This window comes from Spermophilus citellus (genome assembly GCF_964194105.1).
Source record: "Spermophilus citellus genome assembly, chromosome: 19".
In the NCBI taxonomy this organism is placed as follows: Eukaryota; Metazoa; Chordata; class Mammalia; order Rodentia; family Sciuridae; genus Spermophilus; species Spermophilus citellus.
Genome location: NC_138201.1, coordinates 2,134,196 through 2,158,525, shown reverse-complemented (window position 1 = coordinate 2,158,525; position 24,330 = coordinate 2,134,196). Strand labels below are relative to the sequence as shown.

Genomic DNA, 24,330 nt, shown 5'->3' with positions numbered 1-24,330 from the left:
GTGAGGACAGGCTGCCTTTCAACCAGATCAAACGGGATTAACTCAAACTGGATTAACTGCCCAAAGACTCCGGAGCGCTAACAAGACTTCAAGCGGTATCTTCCCTGACCAAGTCCCGCATCGCATCGAGCGGCACGTAGCTGGGCTCTAGGAGCAAAGCTCTAGTTCACCTTTAAAACGACAGTTTTAACCAGGCTCAGTGGCCAGGCCCGAGATCCCAGAGACCCAGGAGGCTGCGGCAGGAGGATCTAAGCCAGCCTCAGCAATTAGACCCCGTCTCAGAACAAAAACAGAGCTGGGGATGTGGCTTCGTGGTAGAGCCCCCCCTGGGTTTCACGGCCAGCACTGAGGGGCAGAAAATTTTAAAATGTACTCTACAACCAGAGCAGACTGCAGTTATTTGCAGCAGCATCTGAAAATGGGGAGTCCAAACTCTTCTGAAGCCCAGCACTGCACAAAACTCTCCAGCCCACACAGGGGTCCATCGGGCAGCCTTCCACACTGACAAAAAGCTCAAGGTAGGATCTCCACCCTGTGAGTACTCCCTGCTCTGGGAGGGATGGGGACCACCAGTCACAGTCCTCCGACAGCCAAGGCTACTCCTGATTATCTCAGCTAATTTAGAAAAACGGCCTATAAACAGAGCTAACTCCAAAATAGCTAACGTAGAGCACCCTCCTCATCCTCCGCCCATCCAGACCAAATTTCAAAGACAGCAGCTCCAGCCGGTCGGGTAGTGAGGGGAGCTTACGGAATGCACCCTGCTGCGTTCACAGACGGGGAACCCTGCCCTGGGTGTCCCGAGACTCACCGAAGCCTGCTGGGAGCTGCGGGTAGATCCAACAGACGTTAGACCAGGAGACGTCTCCGGGCCCCACAGGAGGGGGAAGGGGAGATAGTGGAGCGCTGGGGAGGAGCCGCAGCGCAGCCAGGGGCCGCACCGCCCCTGACCACACCTCCCCTGGCCGCAGGGTCTTCCCATTCCTGGAACCCTCCCCGCCCCACCTAAACATTTCTGGATCACACCTTAAATCCACTCAGCTCGCAGCTATTTCCAGAGCGTCGGCCATTCTCCTGGCAGGGTGAGCAGGGAGGGATGCAGCCCCCTCCCCACGGCTACTTCCTGCAAAGCGGGGGAGGGTTGCCCTTTCATCCCCACAACAGAAGCTCCGGACCAGGCTCAGGTGTGTGCACCCTGCTAGACTGGGGTTCCCCTGCCCCCCACCCCCAGACCTTCAGCTCCATCCTCACAGAAAATTTAAAAATAAATAAACAAATAAACGAAAACCTTTGTGCTTCTCAGGAGACCGTCCTGGGCACTCCCCAGGTGGGGCGAAGGCCCTGTCCTGCACTCGGTGAACTCACAGGGTCTCCAGCTGCACCCCACAGAGCCAGGGGCTACTTGTATCTATTCCTAAGGTGCAGATAAGGAGCCCGAGGTGTAAAGAGGCCCCCACCTGCCCTGCAGCCCAGGACACGGGCAGCCAGAAACCAGCCAGCCACTAGTCTGCAGTCACAAGGCTCACGTGGGTTCAGTCCCAGTCCCTGGCTGTCACTTCTGGGGTCTTAGATGGATAGACCTTTACCACCCAGGGTTCCTCATGGCAGCAGGGCTGGTGGGCACATTATGATGCACCACCGAGAAGACACCTGCTGGGTTCAGGGAGCCTGGATCCCTTTCCCATCACAGCGCAAGGACACCAAGGGTCTTACCAAACAGCTCTTCCCCCCAGTCACCCCCTGAGCCAGGCGGCGGTGGGTTATGACCCCCAGAAGGACCACCCGTGGGTGATGGAGGTGAGACGTGCCAGTCAACATTCAGGGCATGCTTACACAGAATTGTCGTCCTTGATCTAAAATCCTGGTTTAGCTTGGCACGTGTCTTTTCCTTTGCTAAACCTGGCGACCCGAAGGGTTCAGAGTGAACCCCGGGGGAGAGGACCTGGGGAGGCGCCGGCCAGGTTCCAAGTGGTCAGCCGCTTCAGGACAGGCTGGAGGGGTCTCAGTGGAAGCCTTCTCCCCAGCTGCGGGCAGCCTCGGAGCGTACGTCACACCTGGTCTCAACACGCTGCTCTGTCTGAAGCAGGGGGCCTGCCAGGCTTCTGAAAAGTTCAGTGTCCTGTCCCCTGAAATCCCTTTGCCTGGTCTTCCTGGTGACCGAGGACAACCTACGGCCCCTCTGCACCCGGATGGGGATCAACTGTCACGCTGTGCAGGAATTCAGCTCAGAATGGAGAGGCGATGAGAGACTCTGCTGCCCGTCAGCCAACTTGCTGACGACTCTGATCAGCCTCCCTGGAACCTGCAGCCCTTCTACCCTCTGCTAGAAGAAGCAGAACCCATAGGATGATGCAGGCTGCGAGGCAGATTCACAGGAAAATCTCTGATCATCCTATCCCAAGTACAGGTACGAAGACACGAAAATGAAAAAAAGTTTCACCTGGGCACCCGTGACCCCAGCCACTTGGGAGGCTGAGGCAGGAGGACTTTGAGCTGGGAATAAAGAGCCATTGAATACATTCAGAGTTTCAATTTTGCAAAATAAATAAGTTTTAGAGATTGGGTGCACCACAAGGTGAATGTGCTGTAGACCACTGACCTGGTTTTTTTTTTGTTCCGGGGATTGAAGATATCAATGATTGATTGCTCTGGGGATGTGCCTCCTTTGACACTGAGCCACACCCCCAGCCCTTTTTAGTTTTTCTTTTGAGACAGGGTCTCCCTCCGTTGCCCAGGCTGACCTTGAACTTGTGACTCTCCTGCCTCTGTTCCTGAGTGGCCAGGCAACACCTGGTTTCAGTTTTTGTTATTTTGCTGGTCAGGAAGGTAGTGATTTTTACAAATCAGGGCAAAGTGCATGATGCTTGTTCCAACCAAGGGGCCACGATGCTTGTTCCACCCAAGGGGCCACTCTCCAGCCACGTGGCCAAGACGGCAGGCTTCTGAGGGCCCCAAAGCTCACGTTTCCTACCCGTAAAAGCTGGGTAGGTGGTGGCACCTCTCTTCCTGAGCTGTTGCCAGGGCCACAATAATAACTGTCACCACAGTGACTGTGCCCGAGGGAGGACAGCTAAACCTCCCTGTCATCCACTGTGGCCGGGCCTGGGTCTGACCCCAGAGCTCCCACCCCCAGCACCTCCCCATTCCCGTGAGGACTGAGCACAGCACCTCGGCCCTGGAGCTGCAGCCGGAAGGGAATATCGACATTTTATAGCTGTGCGTGCTCCAGAGGGGAAGGACTCCGGGGCAGACTCCTCGCAGGCTTTGACTGGTTCTCCTCAACTCTTCTCAGAGCATCTCAAGGGGTCCTGTCCCACGGGAGCTGCTCCTTTTTATGACCCAGCTGTAAACTGGGGATGTCCCCTTCCCCTTGGAAGGCGATGGTAATGCACCCCGTGAGCCGAAGCCGACACCGTGGCCACCGCTTTCCCCTAGAAACAGAAGCACCCCAAGGAAGCGGTTACTGAGGACTCCCAGGATCTTAACGAGGCAGACAGAACCCCGGGCTTTGGCCACTCTCCATGGCTGCGGCTCGGCGATAAGGCCTGGCCTCCTTGCCTGGTCAGCGTTCAGGAATTCTGTTTGCCTGCGTCCTGTCAGCAGAGGAGCGTGCTGTCTCTGGAGGGCCCGGGCTGACTTGGAGACCCAGACGTCAGTTATTTAAAGAAGATGGAAGAGTCCTCGCTGGGCTCTGTTAGCTGACTCAGAGAGGCCACGGCTCCTAGTTATGGTGATGTCGACTTAAAATACTCTGAAGGAGACACCCAGGAAGCAAAACAGGAGAGGAGCCGAGGGTTGTGGCCTTGAAGGGCAGCTAGGCCGGCGCCTGGTGCAGGCCTGTCATCCCAGTGACTCGGGAGGCTGAAGCAGGAGGGTCCCGAAGTAGAGGTGGACTTAGTGAGAATGTCTCAGAATCCAATCAAAAGGGCTGGGGACGGAGCTCCGTGGAAGAGCACCCCTGGTTCAAGGCTCAGTAAAAAAGTAGACATGCTCAGAGCAAGGTCACGAGGACAGATTAGCACAGGGCAAGGAGGCTCTCGGGTGCACACACAGACGTTCACACAGGTCCACAGAAGGCAGGCTGAGAGCCAGGCTCGGAGGCAGAGGACAGGAGTGAGCTCAGGCCGGAGGGGGAACCCTTAGAACTCAGAGCAGGGGACAGAGTCCAGGGGAGATGGCAGGGAAACGCCAGACCTGAGGAGGGAGGAGGAATGTTCACAAGGAGCAGATCAGCGCTGCCTCGGGAACGAGGGGTTTATTCACCCTCTTACTTCACTTTTAATTTAATTTATTTTTGGCACTGGGGATTGAACCGGGGGCGCTTAACCACGGAGCCACTTCCCCAGCCCTTTTTATATTTTATCTAGAGACAGGGCCTGGCTAGGTTGCTTATGTCCTGGCTAAGTTGCTGAGGCCGGCCTCAAACTTGTGATCCTCCTGGTTCAGCCTCCCAGGTCACTAGGGTGACAGGCATGGGCCACCATGGTACCTGGCTTCTAACATTGTTTGAATCAAAAAAAACCACATTGCCCCTGCCTATGAAGGCGTTTGGAGACATATTCTGGTGGCGTTTACACCTCCACGAGATGACACAGTGGAGTTGTAAACTAAGAGCACAGCTCTCAACATGCAGGCCAACAGGAGGTACACCTGGATGGAGCCGGGGGTGGTGGTGGGGGGGCTGGATGCAGCCAGCTCCAGCTCAGGAGGAAGGCACCTCACACGGCCCACCCCTCCCCGCCCAGGCAGGCGCCCACACACCTCAGGCGTTGGGAGATGCTCACTGGGTAAAGCTGTGAATGGTCTAGGAGTCTAATTTAGGACCTCAGGACACACACATTCCAGGTCAGCCCCCCCCCCCCAAGGGTTTGCAGGTTCCTACCTGAGAGACTTTAGGTAAGAAAACTCACTGAGCTCACTGAGCGAAGGTCCCAAATACACAAACCCGTCCCAAATCCACAAACCCATTCCCCAGGCCTCCTTTGCATTAGCAAAAGGTAGGCAGCAACTCACACCTAACACCTGGTGAGTGCAAATCCCGCTCACCAAGCCCATGGGACACTGTGGGGACAGCAGTGGGGACTGTTCTAAGCTCTTTACAGTCCTGAGAGCAAGGCTGCGGGGCGGGTACCCTAAATGCCCCTCAGAGAGAGGAAGCGGAGGCCCGGAGGGGCAGGTAGCTTGTTCAGGAGTCCCCAGGGGTGACAGGCAGGCCTGGGGTCCACACGAGGCTGGCCCCTCAAGTCCCTGCTCTAACCAATGTCACATTGACCAACCGTATTCTATTTTGCCCAATTCTCTGATTTAAGGAAAAAATGACTCATTTTCTTAAATTACTTTTATAACAGAAATCATAAGCCAGGAGGAGATGGGGGGTGGGGGGGAGGCAAGAGGTGTCAGCAATGAGCCCAAGTTCTGATCCATTGCAAGACTAATGACAAATAGTCACACTTCAAAACCACGTCTCTCACCCTGATTGGTAGCATGTTTCATGTTTGTGAAACAATTCGTGACTTACAAAGTTCTTCCACCTCACTAATCTCCCTAAATACCCCGCGAAGAAGTCGATATTTGGGTTTGTTTCCCAGCACTGGGGATGAAACCCAGGGCCCTCGTCCCCTGAGACGCATCCCCAGTCTTTTTAATTTTTATTTTGAGACAGGGCTTCACTAAGTTGACCAGGCTGGCCTCAAGTTTACAATCCTCCTGCCTCAGCCTCCAGAGTCACTGGAATTTCAGGAGTGTGCCACCGCGCCTGGCTAAAGTCACCATTTGGATTAACCCCAATTTGCAGACAGGAGACTGAGGCGCAGGAAGGATACATGGCTCCGACAGGGTGATGTGCTCTTTTGCTAAGACCCAGCTCCATGCTCTGTGGACAGCTTCAGAGGAGTCTGAGACTCCTTCAGCCTCAGGCCTCAGCAAATGACCAGAACCGGCTGAAGATGGACTGGACTTGGCCACAATTAACTGGCTGAGTTGGAAGTGGGAAACCTAGTCATCTGGATGGGTCAGGGAGGGTCCCAGGCCTCTAAGATTAGTCAGGGAGGGTCCCCGGCCTCCTCTGCCTCCTCTGCCTCAGGCAAGGATCTTCCCAAGGCAGTGTGTGAAGCTCACCTTCTCCCTCCCTCCGACTAAGGCTCCTTCAGACCCACCAGTCTCCAAAGTGTCCTGAGAGGGCTGGCCACACACTCCTGGGAAAGCTCCCCCAGGGAAGAACCGGTGGGGACAGGCAGCCCACCTGGGACTGCTCCTTCCTCTTTTTCTTCTAGGAGATCTTCAGGGACTTTACTTCCAACTCTGGCCTCAGGCAACACTTCCCTGAAACAGAGTAGCTGCTGGGTTTCCCTTTTAAAGAAAATTGGTGTCTGATTTTCATGGTTATTTTGAAAGAATTTCTTTCTTTTCTTTTTCCTTTCTTTGGTGATACCAAGGACTTAACTTGGGGACACTTTACCACTGGGCTACACACCTGGCCCTTTTAGAATTTTATTTTGAGGCAGGGTCTCACTACCTTGCTGTAGGCTGGACTCGGACTTGGGATCCTCCTGCCTGGAGTCCCTGGGATTATGTGACACGGTGCCCGACTCAAAGCATTTCTTAAAGTTACACACACACACACACACACACACACGATGTGTTGGGGAACGTGACTCCACTACTGAGTGGACAGGGAAGGGGCCTGCGTAGGGTGCTGCTCAGTGACTTCAGGAGCACATTATTCAAGGCTCAGCTGGGAAGGAGTAGAAGGTGATTTGTAAATAATCCTTGGGTAAAGTTTACCAGAGTGGAACACTAACCTCCCCGGGAGGCCAGGCTTTCAGTGGTCACTGCTGCTTCCGACCAGAGGCCTGCCTCCACTTTAACCCTTCCTACCCAGCCTCCAACAGTGCAGGAGGAGGGACAGAGCAGGGCAGGTAGGGAGGGGACTCACACACAAACCCTGGGAAGCCTGGCCGGTTAGGCGGTTACAACCAGAGCACAATACAGCTGTCAGGTCAGCGGACTGCGGAGGAGGCCCGGGGCAGCTGCAGAAGAAAGCCCCCATTAATCCCCTCACCAAGCAGCTGATGCACTTGATCTTCGGGTAAGTACGTTACACAGGATCGTTATAAATTAAAAAAAAAAAGAAAAGCACAGCACAGGCTACGGGGCCTTTTTACGGACTTCTAAGGGTTGACAGGAAACAGAGATCTGGAGAGCTTCTCATTAAAACTCACCCTCCACTGTCAGACTCATTCACAAAAAGAAAGGCTCTCGGTTGGAGGAGGGACTGAGGGCCCTATCTGGCCTCAGGGCTGCTTTTGATTTGGCATCCATTGTTATTTAAAATAACACGTACACGGAGGGCTGGTTCACAGGGAAAGAGCAGGAGAGGTCCTTACCTGGTGTAGTCTCCCTTGGCTTCCTGGAAAAAAGAAAAAAACAGAGATCATTAGTGTGTATTTTTTTTAATATTTATTTTTTAGTTGGACACAACTAAAAAATATTATTGCTGAGGATCGAACCCAGGGTCTCGTGCATGCTAGGCAAGCGCTCTACCGCTGAGCCTCAACCCCAGCCCCCCCCCCCCCTCAGTGTGTACAGGAATGATCCATCTTGGTCATTCTCCCATAAAGCCCCCGAGGAACCCTTTCCTCTTGGCCCCAGAAAGAATGCGGCACTGATAAGGGCACCAGCGTCCAGGAGACCCCTCCTTCTGAGCAGAAGGGACAAGTACCTAGGAGGAAGCCCACAGTTATTTCTCCCTTCCTAAGTCTCCTCGTGGCCAAGGCACACATCCAGGGGTGAGACGGGCAAGCCTCTCGCACAGGTAAATCCACGAGTGCTCTTTGTTTTCTCTGAACTTTTTAAGCCAGCCGCAAACAGGCCTTTGCTTTTCAGCGAGTGCCTTTAAGAATTAAAGGGCTCTTTTACACGACCACAAGAAGATGTACCAAAGTTACCAAATTTAGATGGAAATCGCAGCTGTTCCCACAGCTGCTGCCTCCCAGGTTCAAGCAGCTCAGAACTCTCTTCCAGCAGAGAGGCTTCCTCTTTATTTTTCCTTGAGACGCACAGAACAGCACCACAGCTCGTGCAAACTCTTCTAACGCACGAGGCCCCAGCCCACAGTTTTCACTGGCAAAAAACTAACCGGATAAAAAAGCCACTGGACCCTGGCCCCGTGCAAAAGTTCCAGAGCTGCAGGCAGGTCATGCAGCTGGCAGGGGGCGGCTGTCATTCTTACCTGCAAAACCAGGGCTGCTAACTTGAAGAGGGTCTCGCTGTCCACTTCGATCTGTCCCTGTGAGTTCAAGAGGGAGCATCAGTGAGCAGAGGCCACCCCGGGTGGGAGGAAGTGCTGTGCTCCGCACCTCCAGCCTGGGACCCCAGGCGGAGCATACCATCCCCAGCAGGCGGGGGAGGCAGGGGTTCGAGGACACTGGCTGGAAGGGGGAGCCTCCCTGTGTTTTTACTAGCTGCAGGGAATTTGGTTAACAGCAGTCATTGGGAAGAAACAATGGTTTTGAGAATGGAAATCCAGGCCACTTGAAATGAATAGTTTTTTCTTTTCTTTTTTTTTTTTAACCTCTGCAGAATTATTTTAAGCTCTGCAGATTTTCCTAGGTTGGTGGTGGTGGGTTCTCCTGAGGTGTTTTCTCCCTTTCTGTCACAGCATGATTATTTCAGTATATATACACACAACACAAAAGTACTAAAGCATGGACTCAGTTCTGCGTCAGGGGCACGTTAGCGAGTTGATATCTGATCCATCCTGGGTAAAAGGGAAATGCTTAAAGATCACCTACAGCAAATGCGGAGGGGACTAAAACTCGGTTGCATTATATTGAAGTGTGATGAACTCTGTCATTTTTCCCATCATTTTATTCTATTTGTTTTTGAGGGTACTGAGGATTTCATCCAGGGGTCGCTTTACCACTGAGCTATGTCCCGAAATCTTTTTTATTTATTTATTTTTAATTTTGAAACAGGATCTTGCTAAATTGCTCAGATTGACCTTGAACCTGGGATCCTTCTGCCTGGGCCTCTGGAGTCACTGGGATCGCAAGTGGGGCCACCGCACCCAGCTCCAGGGATGATGGGGTGGCCACTCTGCCGGGCTCCGTCTTTTTATTTTTTCATACCTCATGAACCCCAAGATGAAAGAAATTCTGGGCCATGGGTAACAAGTGTCCCCCGCAACCCCAGGAGCTGGGGAGTATCTCAGTGTGTCTGAAAGAATGTTTTCTCTAGGAATAACAGATTTACCTTTATCTGTATCTTTAAAGGTTGCAACATGTGTACAGACGATTACCGCATCCTGTAAGATTGCAGCAATGAACTGGCAGAGAGGGACTTCTGTTTTAAAGGTCTTTTCTGGCCAGGTGTGCTGGTGCACCCCTGTGATCCAAGCTACTCAGGAAGCTGAGGCAGGAGGATCACAAATTTAAGGTCAGTCTGGGCAACTCAGTGAGATCCTGTCTCAAAACCAAAAGTAAGAAAGGTACTTCAGTGGTAGGGGGTCCCTGGGTTCCATCCCAAGTTTGGGGTGGTATGTGGGCTTTTAAGCACATAACCACATTTAACACATGCACACATCCCCCCAGGCCCCGCTTTGCCTAAGTCGGGTTTACTTGGTATTGAAAATGTGTAGTGCTCAGCAACGTGGAACCGGGGGCCCGTGTGGCCTTGCTCTCTTGCTCCCTTCCCCCTACCTGTTGGATCTGAGTGGGAATGGCCGCTAGTTATCCCAGGTCACCCCTGGGAATAATCAGGCGGTGGGGGAGCAGAGGTCGGGGGATCCATGCTCAGGGTTCCAAGTGATGTGCTGAGGATGTCCACCCAGCAAACTAGTGAAACTTCCTATAAAAACCACTGAATCAAACAAGAACCCCCAGGCACCACAGCGACAAGAGTGACCATTACTGGAGTTTCCCTTGGTTTACAAAATGAGAACAAATGAACTTCCCCTCCACCCGAGGCCTGCCTTCCCAAGCCAGGAGGCAGGAGATGTGTTTCAAAGTTCTTTTTTTTTGCTTCAAAAGCTGACAGAGCCTCAGCCTTGGAATTCAAAGCACACCTATAATCTCTAGAAACAGATCATAAAATCAAAGAGAAGCCAGAGGATGGATCAATTGATCGATCCTAGGACTCGATGGCCCTCTACCTTTCAAGCCAGAGACAGCGGGTTTTCTAGTCTGTGAAAGACAAGGAGTGGATGATCCCACAGGTGAGGTGGGTGCTGATGAGATAAAAGTGGAGAGAGGTCAGATTCCTTCAGTTCAAGGACTGAAGAAGGTGGCGGCTCAGAAGGGGACTCAAAACGAGGCTGGAACCCAAAGCTCAGGTCTCATCAGCCTGAATGTCTTAGAGACAAGAAAAAGTGCATCGTTGGGGTGTTAAAAAAACTGAAGAGGAATCTAATAAATTGAAAAGGACTGCCCACTGCTTTGCGCCTGTGACCCCTGTGACTTCTCCGAGCCTTAGAGGAGCCGTCTACACATCAACTAGCTCATCAGACAGATAAAAAGTTCCGAGGCTGCCAAACCACTGTCCACCTTGGAAGGGTCGTTAACTATTTAAAGCTGAAACAGGGAGCCAAACGTGGAAGGTACCAGGCTCAGACAGCTCCAGAGGCGCAGGAGGCGGATACCCAGCTCATGGGGGCTTCCCCACCTATTCAGGAGGCCCGGGCAGCCTGGTGCAGGTGGAGGAGGGTGGGCAGGGGGATGAGGGTGTGCAGGGGGACGAGGGTGTGCAGGGGACAAGGGTGGGCAGAGGACGAGGGTGTGTAGGGGGGACGAGGGTGTGCAGGGGGGACGAGGTTAGGCAGGGCTATGGTCTTTCCAGACCTTGTTCCGGGAAGAGAAGAGAAAGCGTGGTTTGGCCAACCCCCCAGTCTTCATGGTCCCCAGCCTGGCCTCATCCTCTGTTACAACCCTGCCTGGACGTCCAGGCCACACATTCCAAGTCCTAACAGCCATCGCCAGCGTCACTTGACTGGTCCTTGGTGACCATCAAGAAGAAGGCAATCTGCGCGGAACCTCGGCAGCCTGGTTGGGTGCGATTTAACTAAGACTTTAAAGCGCTCAGGAAGCCCCTGCCTGAGGGTGACAGCACTTGGGACTGCAGACCTGCCAGGACGGGAGAGATCTTTCACCTCCAGCCGTGGTGACAGAGGTAACCTTATAGGTCCTGGGCAAGCTAACACCGAGAGCAGCATCTCCTGGGAGCGAAGGGAAACAAGATCCTTCAGTGGGTTTCTGTGACGGTCAGGGTTGACAAAGGACCCAGAGAGGTGAGTCACGTGGCCAGCTGAATGCACCACCGTGAGCGGAGACCTCGGAGATGGCTCAAGACCCGCTCTGGCCGCTCGGCCAGCCCAGCTGCACCACGGATTCAGCCACCAGCACTGGGGACAGCTCTCTGAGCATGTCTTTCTTTGTCCTCATACTAGGGCTTGAGCCCAGGGCTGCTCTACCACTGCTGGGTGGGGACAGTTAAAAGTCAGATTGAAATGCAGAACTGGACAAGGATGGAGACCGGGTGCTCTCTAGGATCCCCCCATGAGTTTCCACGACCCAGCACCCAGGCAGGGCACAGACAAGGTCAGGGTGCACTGAGTGAGTGGACACAGCTGCCTGGACATGCACTAAGCCTTCCTGAGGTCACTCTGCTGCAGGAGCATGAGGTCTGATGGGGGGAAGCTGCCCGCCACCATCCAGGTGGCCTTCCTGGGCAAAGGAAGCCTCCTCCCTCACAGCCTCCTGTTCCCTGGGACCACTAAGCCCCGGGAAGGCTGGGCCATGGCCCTCACACCTGCAGCCCTGCGGCCACACCTGTCAGCTACGAGGGCCAAGGCTGCTCCTTCCCATCCATGTCAGTCATCAGAAGTAAAATCCATGAAGCACACGGTAAAATCCATGAAGGACACAGATGTGTCCTTCAATCTCATCTCCTTGACTCGTCCTCCTCTGGCCTCTCAAGTCAGATCGGCAGGGGACCCGCACCGGAGGATGCTGTGGGACCTTGGGACAGGCTGTCTTTCTAGAGCTCTTCCCTCATGTGCAGAATGGGAGGCGATAAGGTGGACTGCACGGTGACAGATGCAGGGCACTCACCTCGGGCCTGGCAAAGTCTCGTGCGCTATTTTCTGCAGTACTGATTGCGAGGTCGCTCTACACTCTGACGTACAACTGTCAATCTCTCTCCAGACTGACGACTCGGCTCAAGTTTCATGTAATTCCCTGACATTTGTCCACTGTTCGTCTTAATATCTAATAGGAAAAGTCCTTTAATCTTCCATATGAATATCTGACACTCCTTTCAGTTATTTTCAAATAAATTTTAGAATGATCTTGTCAAGTTTTCAAACCAGATAGGGTGATTGGGACCACAGCATGCCTGTGTTGAACGTGCTTAAGCGAGACCATAGAGACCTGGAGAGAGCAGACACCTACATCAGCCCGAACACTCAGGACTTTACAATATCGTCCTTGATAAAGGGCCTCTTTTTTATTCTATTATTTTTCTGTTGTTATCATTCTGTGGGATTATTATTATTTTTAGCATATGACGTTCCATTTAATTTCTTTGATAAAGATAACAGTGGAATAAGTGTTAGACAAGTTGTTTCCGTTTTCTTTTTCTTTCTTGTACTTGGATTGAACCCAGGGGCATTCCTCCACGGAGCCATATCCCCAGTCATATATATATATATATATATATATATATATATATTTTTTTTTTTTTTTTTTTTTCTATTTTGAGCCAAGTTGCTGAGGTTGGCCTTGAACTTGTGATCCTCCTGCCTCAGCCTCCACAGTCACTGCCACACCAGGAGTGCACCCCCATGCCCAGCTAGTTCATTTCCACTTTCTGTGGACAAGGTAAAATCGTCTCCAAATTGGGCTGGGGATGTGGCTCAAGTGGTAGCGCGCTCGCCTGGCATGCGTTCGGCCCGGGTTCGATCCTCAGCACCACATACCAACAAAGATGTTGTGTTCGCCGAGAAATGGAAAATAAATATTAAAAAAAAATTCTCTCTCTCTCTCTCTCTCTCTCTCTCTCTCTCTCTCTCCTCTCTCACTCTCTCTTTAAAAAAAAAAGAAAAAAAAATCATCTCCAAATAATATTCTGGTGCAGTTCTTTGCAGCACGAGGTGGGTCTGATGGCGCTGCTCGGCAGAGATGTTTTCCTTAACACATGTCAACCGTGCTCCCTGCTGGGGACACTGTTGGGGACTGTAAATTGGTGTGGGGCCACCTTTTTGGCAGGCTCTACCAAAACTTAACATAACTGTGCCTACGGCTCAGCAACCCTGCTCCTAGGTGTCGACCTCCCAGACAGGCGTGCCTGTGCCCACGAGGACCTGTGTGGCAGTGCCACTAAAGCAGGCAATCACTGCAAGCAGCCCACATGCCCGTGGCTGGGTGAACAGACGGGCACGGGGCACCGTGGGCCAGGATGCGGCAGTGAAGTGAACATTCCCCCGCGACCTCGCACAGCAGAAGGGAGAGTCTCACGGCAGCCTGAGCCAGACGCCAGGCATGAAAAGACACATACGGTGTGACTCCCGCACAGGGGGGCTGAGTCTGCAGGAGCTGGTAACTGCTGGTGAGGGGATGGTAGTGGGGGCCAATGGCTGCAGGAGAACATGTGAGGGGCTTCCAGGCGCCAACGATGTCTTTCCCTCGAGATCCACACTGGGTACACTGATGTGCTGTTCTGCTTCTGAAAGCCCCTGAGCTGCATGCTCGGCAATCCTCAGTATGTACATTTCACTTCAATATGAAGTTAAGAAACAGACGGAACTCCTCATGGCACCGGGGCCCTTCTTCCTTTTTAGTTACTGATAACTCCATCCTTAGCACCGCTGGGCTTGGAGTTGGGCAGTAAGCAACCTGCACCACTGTTCGGTGCCTCTATTTATGTCCAACACGTTATACAACTTATGTGTTTCCTTTATTGTCTGCTGCTCCACCTGCTGTTACCTGCCCACTCGTAACAGTCATGAGGGTGTGAATCTGGAGGCATTTTGGCCACAGCTGGGTCTCCAGGGCGGAGAGACTGCCTGACAAAACACAGAGGTGCTTGATGACATGTAGAATATCAAGTGAAGGAGGAATGAAGTATACAGCTGGTGGATGCTGACAGCTTTCTTTTCTTAAAGGGATGCTCCTGGTGGTTTTGATTCCCAGTAGAGTTGATTTGCCTTGATTTTCAACACTAAGTAAAACAAAAAACCTGCAGTCTTTTGAGTCCTGAGGATACAGGGATGGAGAGCATACAATGCAACTCTGGAAATGCCAACTTGAAACATGGTGCACAAAAAAAAAAAAAAAAAAAAAGCCAGAGACTCAGGCTGCACTGGATACAAATGTAACGCAGAATTGATACCATCTACCGCACACCTCATGGACTTAAGATTCTGCGGAAAAGCAAACAGTATTACAAGAAAAACAAACAAGTGCCTGTGTTTTAAGAAGTGCCTGGGTTTTGGTGGGTGTGTTCCAAAGCCAGGAGCCCCACATACCAAACCATCGGGCCAGACTGCTTCTCAGACACTTGACCTGAGAGGGAGAGGGAGAGGGAATTGGGCATCAGTGCTTGGCTGTGGGAGAACAGCACCGAGGAACACAGCAGCGTGGGAACGAGAGCAAGGGATGAGCGGCCACCCTGGCCCAGGTCCAGCTCGGGCTCCGGGTGTGCAAGGTACTTTTATTTTGGGGGTGGATAAATGGCCCAGAGCTTTGTTCCTGGGATGCAGTGCCAACTAATTTAAAAAGAAATTGCATGTTCGTCTCCAGAGACCATCCTCCCCTAAAGGAATCTAAGGCACCAAAGGAGAGTCGGGACTTGACTGGTTGGTCACAAAATAAGGAGGTGCTCAAAAGTGACAGGGACGAGCCATTGGCACGGCATCCACTTAAAGGGGCCCCCACTGGCCTGGGTGGGAGCAATCTGAGCGTCAAAACCAGTAGAGGAAAGGAGTGGGGTGGGGGAGGGGGACGAGAGGGGGAGGGCTGTATGGATGTACCGCGTGCACGCACAAAAATGGAACAACAGGTCCCATCAGTATATACGACTGTCAAGCACCCCCCAGGAAATGGGGAAGGAGGAAAAAAAACTGAACGACAGGAATCGATTATAAAACGTCAGATAAAAATGAACCCACGAGTTCATGCTGATCACTGAACAATATTTTTAAAGGCCAGGGATGGAGGAGAAAGGAAAGTTATTTATTTCCTAAAAAAAAAAAAAATGTTGAAGGTGATGGAATTAGGCAAGTACCATGCTTGGCAAGGTCACCTTCAGGGGCCAAGATGGTCGGGCCCAAGATGGCTGGGAAAGGGGATGGTGGGATGGCCTCCGTGTCCACTCCATGCACCTGCTCGACAAGAGGGAACAGATTGGCCGAAATCAAAGCTGAAGCTGTTGGTTTTAAGCAAAAGCCTGCAGAAACGTCTTTCCGTGGCCGGTTGCCCATTTCAGAACTTTGGAAACCCAATGGTCGATTCTTTAGAAAGAAACATCGGGTCATGAGCGGTAGATATGGTCGAATGCGGGGATTCCACAGTAATCCAGACAGTCCTTGTCTCTGGATCCCCACTTAGAATCATGATGCTCTTAAATCTATTACCAAAGAAGTTTGCTATAAGTTTTTCAACCAAAAGAATGACTGGGGGGGTGGGAGGAAAGGAACCAGTGTCTGATGCGGAGGGAAGTCCGGCTGCCCAGCTGACCCCACGCATGCCTCCTGGCCCCCTGAGGACACCCAGGCACAGAGGCAGCCCCGGGGCCAGGACATGGTTTGACCCGTGGTTCTCAAACCTGGTGCAGAAGCACGTGGAGGGGACAGAGGCTGAGCTCACAGGAGGGGGACAGGACAGGGTGGGGTGGTCCCGAGACGCGCCCCACACAATACCGTAGCACACTCCACAGACTGGCAGCCCCTCTCTCCTTTGGCCCAGACTCTTCAATACACCAGTGCAGTGAGGGCCAAGGGGGGACTCCCCTGTTCCTGAAAGTCGTGACAGCTAAATGCAAACCGAGACCCTGGACTGGACCCCAGGTCAGTAAAGGGGAAAGCCACAAAAGCTATTAAAGCAGGAGCTATCAGCATGCAGATAAAGGTGCACACCACACAGACACAGTCGTCGACCACCGCACAGCCTCGGGAGCTCTGAACCACTCGCGTCACTCAGGGCCACTCACTCACGCTGTGCCTACGGAGTGCCTGACACCTCAGAGGCACTCAGAGGCTGCTTATTTTTAAATGACTTCATCTATATATACTTTTTAAAGAAACTAAGCCTTTTTTTCTCTTTTTCCTTGCAGTACTGGGAACAGAACCCAGGGCTGCTCTACCACTGAGCTCCACCCTCAGCCATGTTTATATTTTATTTGGAGACAGTTCTCTCTAAGTTGCCCAGGCTGGCCTCAAACTTGTGATCCTCCTGTCTCAGCCTCCCTAGGCACCTCCCGTGGCCACTGTGCCCAGCTTAGCTAAGCCTTTGATGACGACATCCTACCAGGAGGTGCTGCAGGTCCCCTGGGGGGCCGGCCAGTCCTCTTTTCCTCCACTCCTGCCAGGGAGCTTCCCTCCTTCCCCATAAACTCAGGCAGAAGGGACCTCACACGGTCAAATGTCAGAGACAGGCTCCACCACCCTGCCAGCGTCTGGACCCTCATGATAAACCCCTGTGCCGACCCTTTCCAAAGCCAGGGAACAGACATTTATGAGGCTCCCCTGGAAACAGAGGTGTGATGGTCTGTGGCCACGTGTCACCCATGCAGACGCAGGAGCCTAAATAGGCCAGGCCTGCTAAAAAGCACCAAGGTGCCCGGGCACCCACGTCTGATGCCTACGCTGGTGATGACAGCCACGATCAAGCCACGCCCAGAAGCCGGCTCTCAGGTCGGTGCCCAGCCCAGACGGCTAGATGGCAGGCGCGGCAGGCTGTGATGATGGTCTCCCATGGCCAACCCTCCCTGCACCGTTCACGGGGATCAGAGTGTTCTGCTGGAGAACCAGTCATAAAAGACAAAGTGCAAGGTGCTTACGAGGTAATCAGGCGAGATGAGAGGGAGAAAGGACAAATCCGAGCAAAGCCAGATGCCGTCAGAGTGCTGGCATTGGGCCTCGGCCTCGGAGCCCGCAGGGCGTCCATGCCTGTGTCCTGCGCGTAGACACACAGGGTCCTTTCAATTCAGGACTGACATGCACCTCTGATTGGGGCTTCCTTTCATCACTTCTTGTTTCTGCAGCGATCTTTACGTCACCCTCGTGGTGGGGTTGGCTCAAGTACTTCTATCAGAAGGGCACATTTATAACCGTCCTCTGGGGACTTGGGGTAATAGCATCAATAGCAACAAAAGCAAGAGACCCTTCATTAGCGCTTAGATCTGTTCTGAGAGCATGACACGTATCACTCACTGAACCCCAGGGGCAGCCCGTGAGGAAGTGATGTTCTTGTTCTGCCACGTGGGTATGGAGGCCGAGCTTAAGGCAGGCAAGTCCTCCCTCTGTGAACGGGCAGCTGGGGCTCCCGTCCCCTCCTCTGTTGTCTGTCTCCCCAGTGAGGGCACAGTCTTGGCTAGTGGCCACCACCCAGAACTGCTGACTTCTTCCTAGCCCAGAGTGTCCTTGGTAGACCTGACGGGTACCATTTTGGCCTATTCAACAGGTGCACCTGAATGACTCCTTAGCTCCTTTCGGATCAATTCCCATTGCACAGGATCCCCCGTGTCTCTTAGGCCTCGTTAATTATGACACGGAAGCCTTGAATTTAATTTCTTCTTTCTGAAAAACAGAAAGACAACCCTTCAAATGTCTTCCACGGGGAGCACTGTGGAAAGGCAAAGGACGTCTGCTTCCAGTCGGGCTTAGAAAAACGGGTGACAGATGGGCAGGGAACAGACGGACGGATGGACAGGGACAGAACGGGTGACAGTAAGTCTGGTTTTGGAAGTTTCTTGGCCCTGTTTCTTTCAAAATACAAAATATGTCCTCAGAGATATTAACCTCCTAGTTTCAAAAGCAGAAAAGGTACAAAAGAACTTGACTTCTAAAATAATTATAGAATATCCTACAGACTCTTTCATCTGTTGATAATCCCAAGTTCCAAGACTGAAAGATTTTATATTTTCATCTGAATGGGCCATCTGCCTCCTCCTCTCTCTAGTATGCATCCTAGTATTTTTATATGACTGTGTTTCTGAGCCCCAGTTGAGCTCATTTCTGAGATAGTGGTGAGCACCGGCTCCAGTATCTCAGGATACTCCATATTCAACCAACACTGCTTAGAAATTCAGGTCTGGAGATGCAGAAGCCCTTCTCAATGCGTTCAGCAAATATTTACGCGTCTCCTGGTGCTGGGGACAGACCAGTGAACAAAGAATTCATTCCTGGCAAATCCGCTCTGGCTGGCGACAGCTGGAGGGCAGTCTCCTTGTCCTCCTTCAGGTCACTGTGGGTTTTTTTTTTTTTTTTTGCTGCTGGGCTTCAGTCTTTAATCAGTGAAAAGGGGAACAATTCTGTTTCCCTGCACCCTCAGGTCAGAGGCCAGGCCACAGCAGAGCTGCCCAGGCTCTGAGGACATGGGACTGAGGACAGCAGATCTTAAAAGCCACCACGGTGCAAGCTTCAGTTCCCACGAGGGCACGCGGTGGCATCTAGCTGGTGTTCGCCATCCAAACATACCAGCTCCATGTCAGGAAGGTACACACGGAAGACCACACGACTCAGGGCAGGTGAAACACTCATTGCAAAACTTTCAGCAGCCCTTTTAAATACAGAGTGAGATGCTTTGTTCCTGGTGGCCTGGCCTTCAAATCAGCTCTGAGGTTTAGTGCAGTGACTTGGTCTCACAAACACCGGTCTTGGGACGACGGCGTATTACGAGAAGGCCGGTTCACACATCTGCACACAAACTGAAGCCTGCAGAATTCTACTTCTGCTACTGATTCTTAAAATTATTTCGGAATCTTGAAATAAGCTGAGGGTTAACATACACACACATGAGCACACACATAAACATACATGCTCACACGTGCAAACACTCTCAAATCTCACACGCTAGGGCTCAGCCAGGTTATGAGATGGGCTGAGCATATTTTAGTGCAGCTATGTTTGCTGAGATACATGGAATGACTCCAAGACAGAGCCATGGATATGCTGCTGAGAGTGAGGAACCGTGACAGAGGAATTTGCTTCATGTTCTCTCTGTGTGTGTGTGTGTGTGTGTGTGTGTGTGTGTTTCAGTTCTAGTGATTGAACCCGGGGCATTTTATCTGGGAGTTATATCCCCAGCTCTTTCTATTATTTTGAGACAGGGTCTTGCCAAGTTGAAGTTCACCTTGAATTTGGGATCCTCCTGCCTCAGCCTCCAGGGTCGATGGACTCACTGGCATGCACCATTGTGCTGTTAGCTTCATGTTCTTTTAGGTTGAGTTGAGCTAAGTCCTCTATCTTCAAGCACTATAAAAAGGGACAGTCGCAGCACTCGCCATGAGTGTGAACTTTAGGAAAGTCTCTTAGTGCCGGGTGCTGTGGTGCATGCTGTAATCCCAGTAGCTTGAGAGGCTGAGGCAGGAGGATGGCAAGCTCACAGCCAGCGTCAGCAACAGTGAGGCCCTAAGCAACTCAGGGAGACCCTGTCTCTAAATAAAATATAAAATGGGCTGGGGATGGGGCTCAGGGGTTAATCGTCCGGGGTTCAATCCCTAGTACCAAGAAAGAAGAAGAAAAACAAAAATAAAAGAAAGTCCCTTTGCGGGCTGGGGATGTGGCTCAAGTGGTAGCGCGCTCGCCTGGCACGCGTGCGGCCCGGGTTCGATCCTCAGCACCACATACCAACAAAGATGTTGTGTCCGCCGAAAACTAAAAAAAAATAAATATTAAAAAATTCTCTCTCTCTCTCTCTCTTAAAAAAAAAAAAGAAAGTCCCTTTGCTATGAACAGGTATCTGGAACTGTAGCCGATTATCCCGATGTCTCTCTAGTTTGTGAAGCAGGCACATTTTGATTCGTCAGGAGCTGGCTACTGATTTTTGGTTGATTCATTTCTCCATCTCCCCCACCCCTGCCCATGGCTATCTGCGTGCTCATTTTAGCTCTTAAAAGAAGGGAAAAAGCCAGTCGGTCACATTTGGCTGGATGGCTGGAGTGGGAGAGCCTTTTAGAAGACCTGTCTAAAATGAGACTTCAAGATTAACAGGATCCTCTGGGTACATGCCCAGTGCAATCAAAAGTCAATGGCTTATTTCCTTGGAATTCTAAGAAAAGAAAAGTTTCAATCTTAGCTCTGAGAAGGGTGTCAGCCTAACTTTGCAGCTGAGTTTTCAGGGATTCTCCTAAATGTCTCCAAAACGTGCCTAAAAGAAGTGCAGAGGGAGGCGGGGCTGCCGAGCCGACCCTCCTGCACTCTGCAATCGGATCACGCAGTGCTCACAAGGTATTCTGATAGGTTCAGTGTATTAAATTTCAAGGTTACAAGTACAACCTCAATTCTGGAAAATTGAGTTTAGAAATAGCCATTCCATCTTAGGCAGTGAAAATAAAATAAGACCGAAAGCTGAAAATGACTAATTTTGATGGTGGTTACTCAAAGTGGGTTTTCAATTTGGCTTGATCTTTTCGCAAGCCCATCTTGCAAACTCCGATCCATTTCTTTGCTAGTGGAAACCACGCATCTCTTGACCGGTATTCACCGAGGGCCTATCATGTGTGCCAGGCTCTGGGCCAGCACAGGGAGATAAAGACGAACCCTCGTGTCAAAAATTAATGAAGTCGAGAGCAGAACGGCGGTCACCAGAGCCCAGAAGAGTGGCGGGGTGGGCAGGGAGAGAGATGTGAGTCGGTCCCGGAGGGCAGGTGGGTATCGGGAATGACCTCAACTGCCCTCACACAGTACCATGACCACAGCTGAGGACAATTAATGGACTATTTGAAAATGACTAGTAGGGAGGATGTCAAGTGTCCCCAGCACACAGAAGTGGCTTTGGTGACAGCTGAGCACTTAACCTGGTCTGGTCATCACACACGGCATGCATGTACTGAAATGTCACACTGTACCCGTGAATATGAACAATTACTATGTGTCAATTAAAATGTATTGAAACAAAACACGAGGCCAATGCAGGCGCTTGAAGGAATGATTCAACACAGCTGGACGTATTCAAAGGGTGCTCTGGGTGTTGGAAGGTCTAGCCCCTGCAGGAAAGGGTGGTGGGAGGCAGAGAAAGGACAGAATTGCATAAGGGGTGGGATGAGTGGAGGAGTGCGAGAAGGAAAAGAAGGGGCTGGGAGACCCTCAGCAGGGGACAAGGACAGAGCAGAGCCGGACTCTCTGCAAGGGATAAGCAGGTTCAAGACACGGAGCCAGCCTGGCACACCAGGTCATTTTGGAGGGAGCATAGGGCGAGTGTGGGGAGACGCGGCAGAGGGGAGCCGGGGTGGACATGTCCTATGAAGGGTCATTTCCTCTCATCTGAGGGCTCCCTATCCATGGTTTCAGGCACCTGGGATCAATCAGAGTCCAAAAATGTTAAATGGAAGATCCCAGAAATAGTTCACATGTTTTAAACTGTGGGCCGTTCTGAGCAGCATGATGAGTCATTTGGACACGAGTCATTCTTGTCCAGTGTGTCCATGCTGTATAGGCTACCCACCAGTGTTTACTTAGTAGAGGTGCCTGGTATCGGATTGGAAGAGAAAGAGACAGACACACATACGTATCACGGTCACATGACTTTCATTACGGCACATTTTACAATTGTACTATTTCATTATTTGATACTATTGTTAATCTCTTACTGGGCCTAACTGATAAACTGAACTTGATCACAGTTTTGTACGTACAGGAGAAAACATGGGGTATATAAGGCTGGATCTGTCCTTGGTTACAGTCATCTACTGGAGATGCTGAAACCTCCCCTATGCATAAAGGGGGACCCCAGTAGTAACAACAGCACAATAGCCGGGCCAGACACTGCTCTACACCTTTGCGTATGAGTTAACTCATTTATGGAGGTAGGCAGTACCACCGTCCCCTCCTCGTGGTGATGAAACACGCTTAACACGATGACATCCAGGTTGGGGTCAGGTGACTTGTTGGATCCAGGCTTCCCGGGTGCAGAGTGCAGACTCCCCACATCACACAGCCTCCTGCAGTTTTGGGGGCTGTCTACAATGGGGAGCAAGGGAGGCCGAGGTGCTGAGTTTCTCTGAATCTGTCTTGTTGGGTTTTGTGTGTGTGTGAGTGTGTGGTGCTGGGGACGCGGAGCCCGGGCCCCGAACATGTGAGGCGAGCGCTCTCCCAGGGAGCCCCTCCCCAGCCCCAGTTCTGCTGGCTCCACGCTGCCCTCCATCTGTGCGTCCACTCCTCATCACTCACTGGGTCACCCACTCAGCAACCCTTCGCCTAACACCAGAGGCCAAGGAATCCAGTCTCAGGAAACCTGGTGCCTGCCCTCGCGGGGCTGGTGACCATCCAGGGACATAAGGACGTGAATTTCCAAGGCCTCCTGTGCTCCGTCCCCTGCTCCACACCACAAGGGCACACAGGGTGTAGGAGGAAGAGAGGCCGAGGTCGGGTCAGGGTAGCTGAAATGGTCAGAAGTTAAAAGCCAAACAACCCCAACTCAACCAGGAAACATGCACAACAGAAAGAAGTGTGTTACCGTAGTGTGATGCAGGCTCTCGTCCTGGGTCACGGCCCTTCCTGGATTCGCTGTGCTTTTGTGCGTTTTTTCCTTCTGCCATAGAGGAGAGGCCCCCCGGCCTCCTGCGAGCTAGGCAAGCGCCCTACCACAGCACTACACTCCCACCCACGTCTGCATTGTCTGGACACACATTTGGAAAGGTGACGTTTAATGAACACCCTGATTATTTTTGTCTTTATCTTTCTGATTTAAAACTAACTCAGGCTTCCTGTTGAAGACACTGAAAAGCGGGTGGGGATGCAGCTCAGCGGTGCAGTGCTTGCCCAGCATGTGACAGCCCTGGGTGGCCTCCCCAGCACTGCAGGTGGAAGACAGTCGGAAAAGCATTACTCAGATAGCAAAAGCTTCTCCACATCTCCCTCTCCAAGATCATTTATACTCTGCCATGCATTTTCTAGTTTTTCCTATGAGTACGTTGGAAATACATAAATAAATAAAGACACCGAACCAACCATACCAGGTTCGCCGTTCTGTAACTTGGCTCTTTTCAAGTGCAACAACATAATCATTTAGACACGGCTGCGCATCGGCCAAGGAGGACAGCCCATGCTTTTTCATATCCTATCCTGGGAATGATCCGCCATTTATTGAATCCGTGTTCAAGACTATTTAAGCAGCTTCCAGTTTCCCACTATGAAAAACGATAATGTGAAGGTTCTTTTTTTTTCTCTTTTGCAGAGTATTTTTTGCACATCTTTTCCTACGTCCATAAAATCTTCCATAGCGGGATTCCTTCAGGGGGAGCAGAAGAGGGGAATGGCCAAACTGACCCCCAACCTGCAGGGGCCTTGAAGAGCTTCGATGCCTCCGGATCCACACGCTCAGATGCACATGACAGAAGGTCTGTAGGACCTTGTGCAGCCCGCCTGCTGCCCCCATGTTTCAGGAAGACTGTCACGGAGCCTGCTGATGAAGGGCACACCTGGCAAGCCCCGGTCAAGAACTGGGTGAGAGGGCTGTGAGAACCAACAGGGCTGCTCAGCCTCGCAGCGACTCTGTTTCCAACACGGTCAGGAACGTTTGGCTCCCTTGCCATTCCACGTCAATTCCAAGTACCAGAGACAGCTGACAGCAGAACAGGGTGCTCGGTGAGACCCGGTGGGCCTGGCTGCTTGGACCTTGTCCTGCCAATGTCTCCTGCTGAGCCACGGCCGACACGGTCGACATCTCCTGATGACCCCAAGATGTTTTATTTCAAGATCAGAAGAGACCTAGGTTTTGTCCTGGGCCCGGATCTAACACGGTGGACAGTAGTACACTGGGGTCAATATCCATCGCAGAGGTGCCGTCTCTGACTTCCTCAGTAAGACCCCCCCCAAAGCACAAGAAATAAAACCAAGCCTCAGTAAGTGGGATGCCATCAAAATACAAAGCTTGTGCGCAGCAAAGGGAGTGAGGAGAGGATCCACGGAATGCAGAGGGGAATCTTTGCCAGCTGCAGCTCTGCAGGGGATTAATATCCAGAAGATAAAGAACTCAAACCACGGAACACCCCAAATCCAAATCACCCAATCAACAAATGGGCAAAAGAACTCAACAGACAGTTCCCAAAAGGAGCATCACAAATGGCCAACCACACCTCTAGGCATCAGGGAAATGCAGACCAGAACTATACTGAGAT

The 24,330-nt window shown here is 51.8% G+C and overlaps 1 protein-coding gene across 5 annotated transcripts in view; it reads right to left on the bottom strand.

Annotated features, from left to right (window-relative positions):
* FRMD4B (FERM domain containing 4B) overlaps positions 1–24,330 on the bottom strand; it is a 191,079-nt gene that overhangs the window by 41,889 nt on the left and 124,860 nt on the right. For all 5 annotated transcript variants that reach the window (XM_081276147.1, XM_081276148.1, XM_081276144.1 and 2 more), the window contains 2 exons: positions 8,231–8,287; positions 7,386–7,408 (listed from right to left, as the gene is read on the bottom strand). In XM_081276147.1, the coding sequence (XP_081132273.1) occupies positions 7,386–7,408; positions 8,231–8,287 (80 nt within the window). The remainder of the gene's footprint in view (positions 1–7,385; positions 7,409–8,230; positions 8,288–24,330) is intronic.